Source organism: Cokeromyces recurvatus, assembly GCF_025118155.1.
Source record: "Cokeromyces recurvatus strain NRRL 2243 chromosome Unknown BX663scaffold_15, whole genome shotgun sequence".
Taxonomy (NCBI): domain Eukaryota; kingdom Fungi; phylum Mucoromycota; class Mucoromycetes; order Mucorales; family Mucoraceae; genus Cokeromyces; species Cokeromyces recurvatus.
In genome coordinates, this window is record NW_026251401.1 from 405866 (window position 1) to 418836 (window position 12971).

General features: G+C 30.0%; 6 protein-coding genes across 6 annotated transcripts; 3 read left to right on the plus strand and 3 right to left on the minus strand.

Moving 5' to 3' along the window:
- The first annotated feature begins 505 nt into the window (after positions 1–505).
- BX663DRAFT_511974 (mitochondrial distribution and morphology proteins-domain-containing protein) lies at positions 506–2724 on the plus strand. Its single transcript, XM_051527956.1, has 3 exons — positions 506–978; positions 1053–1629; positions 1719–2724. The coding sequence occupies exons 1-3, from the start codon at positions 555–557 to the stop codon at positions 2641–2643; spliced, it is 1926 nt and encodes a 641-aa protein (XP_051382159.1). The 5' UTR covers positions 506–554; the 3' UTR covers positions 2644–2724.
- A 19-nt stretch (positions 2725–2743) lies between these two features.
- Positions 2744–4900, plus strand: BX663DRAFT_511976 (uncharacterized protein). The gene is made up of 4 exons (XM_051527957.1): positions 2744–2836; positions 2967–3749; positions 3831–4386; positions 4440–4900. The coding sequence occupies exons 1-4, from the start codon at positions 2787–2789 to the stop codon at positions 4890–4892; spliced, it is 1842 nt and encodes a 613-aa protein (XP_051382160.1). The 5' UTR covers positions 2744–2786; the 3' UTR covers positions 4893–4900.
- A 1467-nt stretch (positions 4901–6367) lies between these two features.
- BX663DRAFT_511984 (uncharacterized protein) lies at positions 6368–7175 on the plus strand. Its single transcript, XM_051527958.1, has 2 exons — positions 6368–6844; positions 6914–7175. Exons 1-2 carry the CDS (start codon positions 6560–6562, stop codon positions 7115–7117), a joined length of 489 nt encoding a protein of 162 aa, XP_051382161.1. The 5' UTR covers positions 6368–6559; the 3' UTR covers positions 7118–7175.
- A 989-nt stretch (positions 7176–8164) lies between these two features.
- Positions 8165–9135, minus strand: BX663DRAFT_84299 (26S proteasome non-ATPase regulatory subunit 10-like protein). The gene is made up of 6 exons (XM_051532334.1): positions 8955–9135; positions 8789–8890; positions 8704–8731; positions 8566–8653; positions 8479–8509; positions 8165–8401 (listed from the first exon to the last, which is right to left on the minus strand). Exons 1-6 carry the CDS (start codon positions 9048–9050, stop codon positions 8330–8332), a joined length of 417 nt encoding a protein of 138 aa, XP_051382162.1. The 5' UTR covers positions 9051–9135; the 3' UTR covers positions 8165–8329.
- Positions 9136–9968: 833 nt separating this feature from the next.
- BX663DRAFT_511998 (uncharacterized protein) lies at positions 9969–10668 on the minus strand. The gene has a single exon (XM_051527959.1). The coding sequence runs from the start codon at positions 10560–10562 to the stop codon at positions 10050–10052; it is 513 nt and encodes a 170-aa protein (XP_051382163.1). The 5' UTR covers positions 10563–10668; the 3' UTR covers positions 9969–10049.
- A 197-nt stretch (positions 10669–10865) lies between these two features.
- On the minus strand, positions 10866–12559 carry BX663DRAFT_511999 (uncharacterized protein). Its single transcript, XM_051527960.1, has one exon. It carries the CDS (start codon positions 12422–12424, stop codon positions 10937–10939), a length of 1488 nt encoding a protein of 495 aa, XP_051382164.1. The 5' UTR covers positions 12425–12559; the 3' UTR covers positions 10866–10936.
- Between the last annotated feature and the right edge of the window lie 412 nt (positions 12560–12971).

A 12971-nucleotide genomic window follows, 5' to 3' on the forward strand; every position in this document is an offset into this window, starting at 1 on the left:
AAAAAAAAAAAAAGAAAAAAGAAAAAAGAACAAAAAAAAAAAAAAAAGAAAACAGTAATGTATTAAGCAACAGTATATTCGGTGTTTAAATTAATTTTAATCTTCATCATGTCAAAACCAACAAGAAAGAGTAGCGATGAACTCGTAGTAAACAGCTTTTTATAACTGAGAACTAACTTATTAAATACATTTCGTGAAATAAGTTGGCAAAACTTTGTAATCATTTTAAAAAAATACATGATAAAAAAGGTATTATTCCTTTTTTTTTATTTTAACATGCGTTTTTTTTTATTAAGACGTCATAGAAGTAGTAGTAAAGCCAAAGAAGCATTTTTAACAAAACAAAATAAAACGAAAAAAAAAAAGCGGATATTCATAATTTATGTTGTTTTTTTTTGGTACTTCTGTTTTTGGATAGAATCATGTAAATTTACCTTTTTTTTTTTTTTTCCTCTCTTATTTCAACACTATTACATAATATACATGCATATACACATATAATTTTTCTTTTTTTTTTAAAAAAAAAAGAAAAAGAAAAAGAAAAGAAACTTGCAATGCTACGTATACTTTCGTATTCATTAAAGAATACACATCGATATAATTCTCTACGATTACTAACCAAGACTGACCATGAACGATTATTATTACAAAGTCGATTAATACGACGACATGGTCAATATGTTTATTCAATTTCTAATAAGCAAGCAAAGAAGCCATCCGTACTTGTGACAAGGCGGTTTATTCAGATACTTAAGCATCCTAACAAATATGAATTACTAAATCAGGCACGTGGTTTTGTACAAAGACTGAAAGTAAGAATAAAATACCCTCTTATGAAACAAATGAGACCGTTTACACTCAATGATATCTCAGCTCTCTTTTCTTGGATCTTTCTTGGTCACACTGTTTGGCTTGTAGTAGGAACAACAAGTTTTCTTAGTTTTGGTTTATGGGCTGCGAATTCACTTCAATTTCAAGGTATGAACATGTATATGATTTATACATACTATACAGAGAACAATCATATAATAATAATAACCATCCCTATTTAGAATGGGTGGTGAATAAAATGGGCCATTTTTTGACGTTAACATCTGAAGCAACGATTGTATTTGAATCAGCTACACCTAATTGGAAAGATGGTAAAGTACGTCTTAATCATCTTCACGTCGTTTGTATGCCACGTTCAATACAAAAAGAATTTCGCTTGGGTACACAAGAAAAGGAGCCAGCGATTGTTCAAGGTGATGTCCTTGCTCATATTGAACTCGATGAAGATGAAAAATCATTGAAAGCTCAAAAGAGATTAAAACGGATGCCATGGTATGATTTAACGATTGATAGTATAGAAGTTGAATTGAGTTTGATGCATCTAATGGAAGGGAAAGGGATCGTCAAGAATGCAATTGTAAAGGGTGTGAGGGGCATTATTGATAATAGACGTTCTGGATGGAATAAATCTACTAATTGGGATCCTGAAGCTGTACGGAAGAGTCATATTCCAGGTGATTTTGAAATTGATCAATTGATCTTGGAAGACCTTTCTGTAATTGTATATATGCCAAAAGGATTTAGACCTTTTCCTGCTTCGATTATTCAAGCACAACTAAGTCGATTAAGACGTCAATGGTAAATAGATACAATATAATTATAAAATTGAGAATCATACCACTTAATAATAACGATTGGGGTTTTTTTTTCTTTTTTTTTTGGATTAGGTTATTTTATGATTTCCTATGTGCTGATTCAATCATTGGATCTATTGATTCAAGTTTATTCAGTGTGCATACACCACAATTAGAAAAGAGTGTATTGGAACATTCAGACCTTGAAAGTAAAGGAAACTATCCTAGTTTAGCTACTTATTATCCATTTAGAAAACTGAACCCATTAGGTGTCTTTGTGGGAGGAGAAAATGAACAGTTTGGGATGATGACAGACGATGGCATGAAAAGGCAAGGATATAAACGAAAATCACGACTCAGGATTGAAAATATCAGTATGGATCATGCTCATCGATTTGGGGATGGACCTCCTCAATGGATTACTTCCGGAACAGTAGATTTCTGTGCAGATATTTATATACCAGATGAAGCCCAAAAGGAAAAACCTCCAAGTGTCCCGCAAGCTATTTTAGAAGTCATCAAACAAAGTTTGCCCTTGTCCATTACTATCGGCATAGGTTCAGAGAAACGGATTACGTTAGGAGAAAAAATAAATCAGAAACAGATGATAGAAGAGCCGAAAAAAGTGATTATGGATGTTGATATTCGATATAAAAATGTGAAAGCTACCGTCCCATTAAAGATACCTACTCTAAGTTATCTAAATAGTGCCATGGTTCGACCCTTGATAGCTTATCTTAATAAGAACCAAACTATTGTACCTATTAAAGGACGTATTATTATGGATCTTTCGACATTCAATGGGGCATGGACAATTCATGATTCTACTTTAGCAATCCGTTTAAATGAATGTATTACAAAAGGTTTAGTTGATCTTGTTACTGATCAACAGGAAAGAAATCGAAGATTAAAACAAATTGGATATTGGAGTTTTCGTGAAATAGTTCGAAATGTTGTGACATTACATGAAACGTTATATGGAACTGCTCGAGGCTTTTGGACATACTTGGGACAATAATGAAATTGTATATAAATGGTATTATTATAATAATTGAAAATAAAATACAAATACAAATATGGATACATTTTTGAAACCTTTTTTTTTTTCTTTTCTTTTTTTTTTTTTTTCTTTTTTTACTCATTAAAACTTACATTAAAATAATGAATGAAGATATAAATCGCTTGAATAACTCATTCAAAGTATTCGAAAAGTAAGTTCTTTTTGAGTCAAATAAAAAAAAAAAAGATAGATACACATACTTTTTTCTTTTTTTTTTTTTGTTGTTATTGTTGTTGTGCAAATACTGATTGATTGCATATTGTATACAAATATTACAATAGACCTTCAAAAGAGCCACCAAACGGCATTTTATTTTCCTCAGGTTCATTCAATGTTGGAGCTAAGGATTTCATTCCTTCTCAAAAAGCAACTCAATCCTTCAATCCTTTTGATGCCTCCACCGATCTATTGGATGAAGAAGATAACATTGATGATCTTAGTCAACGATTTATTACTAGTAATTTATTAGATGAAGTAGAAGAATCAAATCCTTTATCAACCTCGAATGAAGTACCAATGAATACCACCTTCGTAGCCCAATGGAATACATTGAATGATTGGAATCAATATGGACCGGAAAATATTTGGAGTCATGATGATAGCCGAAAGGAAAATAAAAAAACTGATTATTATTCTGAAAATGAACAGGAATTTGATCCAACATTGCATTTCTATCATGGTACACTCTATGATGCAGCAACTATTCAAGATATGAATCGACTTTCTTTAAATGTCACCAATCCTTCTCCTGAAGAAGTACAAAAAGATAATGTTGAGGAAGACATGTCAACACTTCAAATGTTACAAACCATCTTTTCAGATTTGAATGATGAAGAATTAATAGATACATTAGAAAAATATGATTATGATGTAGATAGAGCTATTGAAGCTCTATTATCACAAAAGCTACCTAGCGTAACGACGAATACGATTGTAACAAGTAATCATAGTGATGATATTATCCCTAAAAAACGACAAGTGTGCCGTCATTTTCTAGCAGGTGAATGTTATCGAAAAGATTGTTGGTTTTCTCATGATTTACAAGACAAAGTGTGTAAATTCTGGTAAATTCTTTTTTTTTTTTTCTTAATTATTCATTTTTTTTTCCCTCTAAAACACACACACACACACACACAAATGTATAGGCTTCAAGGAAGTTGTTTGAAAGGAGATTCTTGTGAATTTTTACACAAGATTGATATACAAGAAGTTGCTAATAAGATGGCATTACCCGAAATAAAAACTAAAAAAGAACAAGTTAAATTAAATCAAAACGATTATCCTGAATTAAAATCTTCGTATTCAAATACAAAGAAGAAGAATAGCAGTAGCAGCAGCTGTAGTAGTAGTAGTAGTAATGGTGGTGGTGGTTCATTTACTGTGTCGCAACAACAATCGATGAATAGAGTAGCAGCAGCAGTAGTAGTAGAAGAATTTCCAACTTTAGCATCTGCAGTTAAAATGAAAAATACAGTTCAACCAATAAATTACTCTCATCAAGGTAAAGAACCCATTAATTTTGCAGAAGCTGCCAAGAAAAATAAGGGGCAATCGATCCATAAAGCAGTAAAATCTGTCTATACTACCGGGGATCATCTTCAGAAACGAGGGTATAGATACAGTATGCAAGAGTTAAAACAACCTGTACAAATACCATGGTTAGAGACAGGAAGTTCATTGAATTCTATATATATGAAAGAGGTATGATCGATTCTATATGATTTTCCTTTTTATTAACACGAGTTTTTAAATAGAGAGAAAAAGCAATTGAGTATGGTATGCTAAGAAATAGATTCTTTAGTAAAGCTACCGAGTATTATTTGAAAGGAGATGGAGCAAGAGCGAAATTATTTTCAATGGAAGCTAAACACTATAACCGATTAATGCAAGAAATGCATAAAGAAGCTAGTCAACGTATATTTGAACAAAGATCGAAACATGAAGCCTTTATTGATTTACATGGATTACATGAAGATGAAGCCATGGACATTATTCATGAGAGACTTCAACAACTTAAATTAACTTATCATGGTATTATCTATATTGTAACAGGGACTGGACATCATTCAGGAGCCAGTGGATTAAGTAAAAAACAGAGTAAATTAAAACCCGTTGTTTATAATTACTTGAAGCAAGAAAACTATCGATTTGCAGAAACGAGTATTGTAGGTGATAATCAAGGTGGTATATTTGCTGTTGAAATATAAAAAAAAAAAAAAAAAAAAAAAAAAAAAAAAATAAAATAAAATAAAATAAAATAAAATAAAATAAAGATAAAAATAAAACGACATGTAACTGGCCTTTTTTTTTTTTTTTCTAATACAATTTATCCGTCAAACTAATATGATAATGCCAAGAATAATAGTTTTTTTTTTCTTTCTTTCTTTCGGATAAAAGAAGCCCTAATATAATAAATACAAATCGCAGTAATAATAATATTAAAAAGTAGAAGGCAGTAAAAGAAGTGTAGTATTATTAAAATAATAAAGTTTCATTTTTCTGTAAAAAATTTGTTTCACAAGTGATCGTCGCTCATAAAGTAGAAAAAAGCTTCCACTTTATTTTTATTTTTATTTTTGCGTATTACAGTTTTCACTCAAAAAGCTTACTATGTAAGGTAATGGCACTTACACTATGTTTACTGTGATTCGTTATGAAAAATGAATATATTTTTAATTGTAATCTTCGGTAGGGAATTTTATTTACCTCACCAGGGATCATTGCTGTTAGACTGAAATGTGCAAAAAATAAAAACAGTTCTACTTGCAAAAAAAAAATATAAACATTTATATACTTGTGAATAACAAACAAATAAACAGGGAACGTATTTCTTGTTATTTTTTATTGGATAAACGCTCATAATTAAAATCGTCATTTTATTTGTGATTTTCTAAAAAAAAAAAAAAAAAAAAAAAAAAAAAAAAAAAAAATTAACTTGGGTGCGAGTGACCCGCATTTATCTGGTATTACGTTGACGTCATAGATAAAGCTCCGATTATTACCTTTACCTTTTCCTGGTTTGTCCCTTAAAAAAAAAAGTTTCATAATATTTTAACCTTAATTCAGATCTCTCTCTCTTTCTTTCTTTTCTTCTTCTTCTTCTCTCTTTATTTATTAAATTATGTTCACTAACAGTTATTCTGAATCAACATCTAGTAGTCTTTTGGAAAGAAGACAACAAAGTGCACCTTTTTTTCACCAATTAGGACTTCCTTCTTTACCTTCACTTTCTAAAATGTTAACTATAAAAGAAGAAAAAAATAAAGAAAAGGAACAAGGAAGAGAAGAAGAAGAAGAAGAAGAAGCACCACCTTCACCTAATATACAAGCTGCTACTAAAGCTGCTTTAGATGCAGCCACTGCAGCGACTACTTCCATGATTACATCCACTGCACAACCATTAATTCAACATCATGATACCTTTTTATCAAATCCAATGACTACACATACTTTATCAAAATCAATGATGAATACCGCCCATCTTTCAAATACAAACAATGACACTATGTCAACCCTAACCAATATTCCTTCTTCTGTACATTCAACTACATCCAATTTGTTATATCGTAATTATACTGATACAAATAATAACTCCAATCCTACTTCAATGCATTTAACTACTGATAATAATACAATACTATCCAATATATCTGATGCTGCAGTGATAGCAGCAGCAGCAGCAGCAGCAGCAGCAGCAGCAGCAGCAACTACCACTGCACCTAATCTTTTCTCTACACATCACATAATACCAAGTACTTCTACTTTAACGCATGCAACACAACCTTTAATTACAACATCCAATCCATTAGATCAAACATTACTAAATTCGAATGGATTTATCAATCCTTTACAGCAACAACAACAACAACAACCTATGTTTCATCCTTTAGCAAATCCTCAGTTAATTCATTCTTCTACACATGCAATAGGTATGATGCCCTCTTTCATAGATAGACAAAGACAATTATCCGTTTCTTCAACTACATCTACAGATAATAAAGCTTATTCATTTGTGGCCATTCCTGGTACAAATCAGAGAAAACGCCCACGTAGAAGATATGATGAAATTGAACGACTTTATCACTGTAATTGGCCTGGATGTACAAAGGCTTATGGTACTTTAAATCATTTAAATGCTCATGTGAGCATGCAACAACATGTAAGTTTATCAATCTAATATTTTACAGAAAACAGAAAAAATTAACTTTATACACTATATATATATAAGGGATCTAAACGACATCCTTCTGAATTTAAAGAAATGAGAAAAGAATGGAGACGTCAAAAGAAAGAAAGAGAAGCAGCTAAAAAGGCGGCAGAGGCTGTTTATTGTAATCAACAACAACAACAACAACATCCTTATACTGCCTTTCCAACACAGATACCAAGTAACCCTTTTATTATTCCACCAAATAATATGTCGCTTTGGTAATCATTTTGATGTAAGAAACAAACAAATCAAATCAAATCAAAAAAAAAAAAAAAAAAAAGCTGGTTTTCTTTTTAAATAGTCTACAACACATGCTCTATTTATTTTCTGTACATTTCTTTTCTCTCTCTCTCTCTCTCTCTCTCTTCTTATTTATTCCCCTCACCTTCCATTCTTATCACTTGAATATATATGCATATGTTCTTTTTTTTTTTGGAGTTTTGAGATAACATGATGAAACTTAGTCACTAATAATAATCCCAAAAAGAAATAAAATAAAATAAAATAAACACAACTAATTGTAAATACATAATAATATAGACTGTTTCTTTTCTTTTAACATATAATAATCTGTTATGGATGGATATACTTTTTTGTTACGTACTGACCTTATGACGTAATACTTTATCTCCTTATCATATAAATAGATGTATATGATATAATCTTAATATTGTGCGACAACTACATTATTTTTTGAATAATCATTATTTTGTAGAGGGGGATTACTACTTGGAGAAAATGTATGTAAGTGATCACATATTTAGTTTTGTTTGATCCCCCCCCTTATGCTGCTTCTTGTATGACTGCTCACCCTCCCATTATTGGTGGTAAAAGTTAATCATGACTATTTAAATTTGTATCATCAATTAAACGAAATTATACTTCTTCTTCCCTTGAAACATGATATCATTCTTTAAATGCTTGGTAGACACCTAAATGAAAAGAAAGTTGCCAATAGACATTTCAACTCGGTTTACTATCATTATTAAAAAGATCGACAAAGAAAAAGAGCCTCATCATCAACTACTTTATTATATCTTTTTTTTTTTTTACGAAATAATGATTTCATTTCATTTTTATTTTTATTTTTTTTACAAGATGTAACTGCCTTCTTTTATTCAATAGCAGATAAAATAAAAGATTGGAGTTCTTTTGTCGGACATAAATCGATGGGTGATTTACCATCATGATTTAAAAGATCTACATTCCCATTGTGTTCAATTAAGAGAACAGCACAATCACCATGACCTCCTTCACATGCATAATGTAAGGGAGTATTATTTTCTGCATCTTTTGGATTCACTCTTGCTTTTGCTTTTAATAATAATTCAATCATTTTAATATATCCTCCACTAGCTGCACGATGTCTATAGTAGATCATTTCTTTCCTTTTTTAGTAACAAATAGATGCATATCATATCATATCATTTATGCTTACAAGGGTGTCTGCTTGTATTTATTTAATTGATTGACAGGTGCATTATGTTCCAACAATACTTTACAAATCTATAATCAATAAACAGATAAATACACACACACACACACACACATAAATAGGGGGCCATGTTACCACCACACTTTACATCAATTCTATTTTTGGATGCAGCATAATGTCTTGTATAACACGTTAACATCAAGTAGAAGAATACAAAATTTATACGACTACTTACAATACAGATTGTTTTGTTTCGTTTTCTATGGATGGATCTGCTCCTTTATCTAATAATAATTTTACAACATTTGTATGTCCAGCAGAAACTATAGAATACATATGAGTATATATAATTTCATTAAATAGGTCGCGTTACCTGCAATCAAAAGTGGGGTCCATCCTGCCTACTCATATCTATATTAATTACATATAAATAAATAGATTTGTATATGAATATATACTTCTTTATCTTGACTGTTTATCATTGCTCCTTTATTTAACAAATAGTCTACTATATCTACATGTCCTCCTGACGCTGCCCAATGAATAGCATTACGTCCATCCTAAGTAAGTAATTCAAGTTAATCATTATCATCATTTCACTTTTATTCAAGTGATAAATTGTACATTATCAAAGGAATTCACTAAAGTGTCATCTTTTTCAATCATCTGTTGAACAATGAAAAGTTTTCCTTCATAAGCAGCTTGATAAATAGAAAGCATTTTAATAATAATAATAATAATAATAGACAAAAGAAAAAAAATAAATAAATAAATAAACAATAGAATTTGAATTTCTTATTTTTTTTTTTTTTTATTAGAAAGAAGAATTTTATAATTTGAGAAAATAAATAAATAAATAAAAATAAATAAAAATGATTACTATTCCATATAGCAGCTTATCTCTTGTTCGATAAAGAACACTTATTACAAGTGTATTATTTACATGCATAGATTTTCTTTACAAGGAGTCTTATTTTGTAATATTCTTCTTATTATTGTTTATTATGTAGGACAAGAACGATACATGATATTAATAAAGAAATGTTACTATTTATGTCATGACTTTTTTTTTTATGAGACCTAAGGTACAGGTACTGTCAAGCGATAAGGTAGGACATCCTAATGAAACAAAATTGGGACAGATGTCTTTGGTTAGTTAAAATTCGGCATAAAATAATCCGAAGAAAAACCTTTTTTTTTTTTTTTTCGTTGCTGTTTCCCTCCCTCCGAGGTTAAGGAGGAGGGACACATTTAATAATAATCATCTATTTGATGAGAAATTATGATAAACGAATTAGGGAAAAAAAAAAGTAGCAAATCCATTCAAGAAAGTACCCTTTTTGGTGATTTATTGCAAAGTAGGACTAAAAAAAAAAAAAAAAAAAAAAAAAAAAAATTTAATTAATGGTTGCTGGTCTAAAAATATGACAGTATTACATAATCACTCTAATTATAAGGTAAAATGGCCACTGTTTTCATTTTGATGGAGGAAATAATCCTCCTATGTTTAAATTAATTTTCTATCTTTTTTTTTTTTTTTTTTTTTTTTTTTTTTTTACTTGAAAAAAAAATTACTTTAATGATAAAACTACTACTACTACAGAATAATAAATTAAATTATTTTGAAACAACAAAAAAAAAAAACATATGTACAATCTTTATTACAATGTATACAGAAAGAGAGTTAATATAATGAAGTGGAGTGGAATGAGTTATATTTTACAAGGAATCATCTTTTTGTTGTAATAAAAAGCCATTTAGATGATTAATGATTTCGTTATCTTCAACAAATGTCTTTTGTTTCTTTGTGTCTGATGATGGATATAATGTGACTTCTTCGAAATCAAATTGAGCAAATAGATCATCATGATCATCTCTTTTTCTTTTATGACTTGATGAGTTGCTTGTAATCGTATTATTATCATCTTCTTCGCCTTCTGATAATTCTGGTATATCATCCCAATCCAATAGAGGAATTGGTATATCGTTGTTATTGTTGATTGTATTATCATCAGTGGTATTGTTATTGGGTGATGATAAACCTAAAATGGCTAATAATTCGATATCATCAATCACGTCTATCGGTGTGACTGCTTTTCCTTGACAATGTTGTTGTTGTTGTTGTTGTTGTTGTTGTTGTTGCTGTTGTTCATCATCCAATATTTTAATATTTATATCATTAATATTTAATGGTTGAACTAATAACATAGACTTGGTATTATTATGGCACATGTGAATGGAATATATAAATTGTGTGCTATTATTTACATAAAATAAAAAGTTTGATAATTATTATTATTTTTTTGATTTAAAACTTTTTATGAAAAAAAAAAAAAAATCCAAGTATTTATATATTAATTCAAATTTAGCTTAAAATAAAAAATAAAAAAAGGAAAGCTTCTATTGGATTTTTCTTTTAAGTTTATTTAGAAAAATTTAAAAAAAAAAAAAAAAATTAAGATATTAACGGGAGAATAAATTCCCTCCCCCCCCTTCTCTTTCTTTCTTTCTTTCTCCTACTTTCTCTTCTTTTCCCCCCCCCCTTTTTTTTTTTTTTTTTATAATATACAAAAGAAAATATAGCCAATCATATTTCGCAAAGTAATTTAATTTGTGGAAGAGGGTGGTGTAGTATTTTCATTGGTGGGAATAGGTACTTCTCGGCAAAGCGGACATTGATTTTGACCTTCAGTTAACCATTTATCAATACAATCTTTGTGAAACCCATGATGACACGCAAGCACACGAACATCATCTTCTGATTGGTAACTATTCAGACATACCTGACACCCATCTGAATTACCCACAATCGTTTGTTTCACTTGCTGGGTATATTTGACAATAGGTACATAATTGTCAATCGCTTCTTGACTGACTGTAGGCCTTCTGGCTGGCCCAATCATAGCTGCTAATTCTAATAACTCTTCATAAGATGGACTGTCATTTATCATGTTTTCTACACTATTTCCACTTAGAATATAAACTGTCCATTGTCCTGTTCTACTACTACTACTACTGCTGCTGCTACTATGATTATTACTACTACTATCATTATGATTATTCGCTGTTGTTCTTTGTGATTGATTTTGCTCTTGTTGAGTTTCTGATTGTGTGGGTGTTGCTCTTTCTCTTTCTAATCTTTCTCTGATTCTTACACTAGACCTTGTGCCTTGTCTAGAACCATTGTTATTACTGTTTGTTTGTTGTTGTTGTTGTTGTTGGTTATTAGTATTATTAGTATTAGTATTAGTATTATTATTAACAGTAGTAGTTGCTGTACGTAAACCATATAAAAAGACAGGTAACATTAAAATACGCGTAATTTCACCTTCCTCTTCTGATATTGTAGGCGATTCTCCATCTGCATTTATCGCTGTTGACCTAGGTTGATTATTTGTTGACAAGGTATTATTATTATTATTAGTAGCAGAAGACGTAGGTACACTGGTAACAATAACGGGTAATCTAAAAAATTGCATAAAAGAATCTTCTGTACTTTCAGGCTCAATCTGTTGAAATACCTCAGGTGATAAATGCATAGTAAGTTGTTGGCGTACAGGTCTATGACTGTTACTAACAGTAGTGCGTTCATAAGCTACATCGGAATCTAATGATCCATTACGAAAAGATGAAACAACCGCTTCACTAATAACTTGAACAATCATCCTTGAAAAGGGACTCATGGAAGATATAGATGTTGTTGTTGTTGTTGCAATATCAGATGTTGCTATTCTATTAATACTTGCTGCTGCCTCAATAGCTTCTGATACTGTGGTAATATTATTTGTACGATTAGTATCAGCCCCATTTAAAGCTCGTTCTCTTAATTGTGCCCTTCTCCATCTTCTTTCATCTCTACGTTGATTTTCGTTCACTGGTATAAATGCAGTATTAGGTGTCGTTGCTGCTGCTCTTCGTGGAGGAGTTGTTCTGCTAATTGGATTTTCTCTAATAATTGGAACTCTAGCACTAGGCCTAATTATTCTACCTCTTGTTGTTAATGTATTGGTGCCATCGTCATTATTCGTATTACTATTGTTATTATCATTTCGATTCTGATTTTGACTATCTTCAGTAGATTGTCTTTGACCCATCTTAATCTGACTCACTTTAGGATGTATGATAAAATATATTATAAAAGAAGAAATATGTATGTAATCCAAATAAGTTAAGAAATAAAAAAAAAAGAAAAAGAAAAGACTTTACTAATTTTTTTTAATTTTTTTTTTTTTTTTTGCTGCGTGCAAACACTATAAAATTTAGTAAAATAATGACTTTCTTTATATTAGTTTAATAAATAATTCATATTGAAAAGAGAAATACTAATTGCAAGCAAAGCTTTTTTGGTTATAACACATTATTTCAACTTGTATTCTCTTGTTTTTCTATTTTTGGTAATATTCACATTTACATCTTTAAGCAAGTTTTTTTTTTTAAAAAAAAAAAAAAAAGATGACTTATGCTGCGCAAGTAATAGTGAACACTTTTTTTTTGTATACCACAGTTTTTGAAAATAAAATGAATGGAAAATTCAATATGATTAAAATTGATTGGATTTGTGTATACAATGTTAATAAATCTAGATTATTCTTTCTCTTTTCCCTTCTTCTCCTTCCTCCCCCCATAAATGCTAAACTGCAT

Coding starts and splice junctions, on each gene's coding strand:
- BX663DRAFT_511974 (XM_051527956.1), top strand. CDS start 555: ATGCTACGTATACTTTCGTATTCATTAAAGAATACACATCGATATAAT. Junction 979..1,052: donor GAATTCACTTCAATTTCAAG/GTATGAACATGT, acceptor ATCCCTATTTAG/AATGGGTGGTGAATAAAATG. Junction 1,630..1,718: donor AGTCGATTAAGACGTCAATG/GTAAATAGATAC, acceptor TTTTTGGATTAG/GTTATTTTATGATTTCCTAT.
- BX663DRAFT_511976 (XM_051527957.1), top strand. CDS start 2,787: ATGAATGAAGATATAAATCGCTTGAATAACTCATTCAAAGTATTCGAA. Junction 2,837..2,966: donor TCATTCAAAGTATTCGAAAA/GTAAGTTCTTTT, acceptor ATATTACAATAG/ACCTTCAAAAGAGCCACCAA. Junction 4,387..4,439: donor ATTCTATATATATGAAAGAG/GTATGATCGATT, acceptor GTTTTTAAATAG/AGAGAAAAAGCAATTGAGTA.
- BX663DRAFT_511984 (XM_051527958.1), top strand. CDS start 6,560: ATGTTTCATCCTTTAGCAAATCCTCAGTTAATTCATTCTTCTACACAT. Junction 6,845..6,913: donor ATGTGAGCATGCAACAACAT/GTAAGTTTATCA, acceptor TATATATATAAG/GGATCTAAACGACATCCTTC.
- BX663DRAFT_84299 (XM_051532334.1), bottom strand. CDS start 9,050: ATGCTTTCTATTTATCAAGCTGCTTATGAAGGAAAACTTTTCATTGTT. Junction 8,732..8,788: donor TAAACAGTCAAGATAAAGAA/GTATATATTCAT, acceptor AGATATGAGTAG/GCAGGATGGACCCCACTTTT. Junction 8,402..8,478: donor CATCCAAAAATAGAATTGAT/GTAAAGTGTGGT, acceptor TATTGATTATAG/ATTTGTAAAGTATTGTTGGA.
- BX663DRAFT_511998 (XM_051527959.1), bottom strand. CDS start 10,562: ATGTGCCATAATAATACCAAGTCTATGTTATTAGTTCAACCATTAAAT.
- BX663DRAFT_511999 (XM_051527960.1), bottom strand. CDS start 12,424: ATGGGTCAAAGACAATCTACTGAAGATAGTCAAAATCAGAATCGAAAT.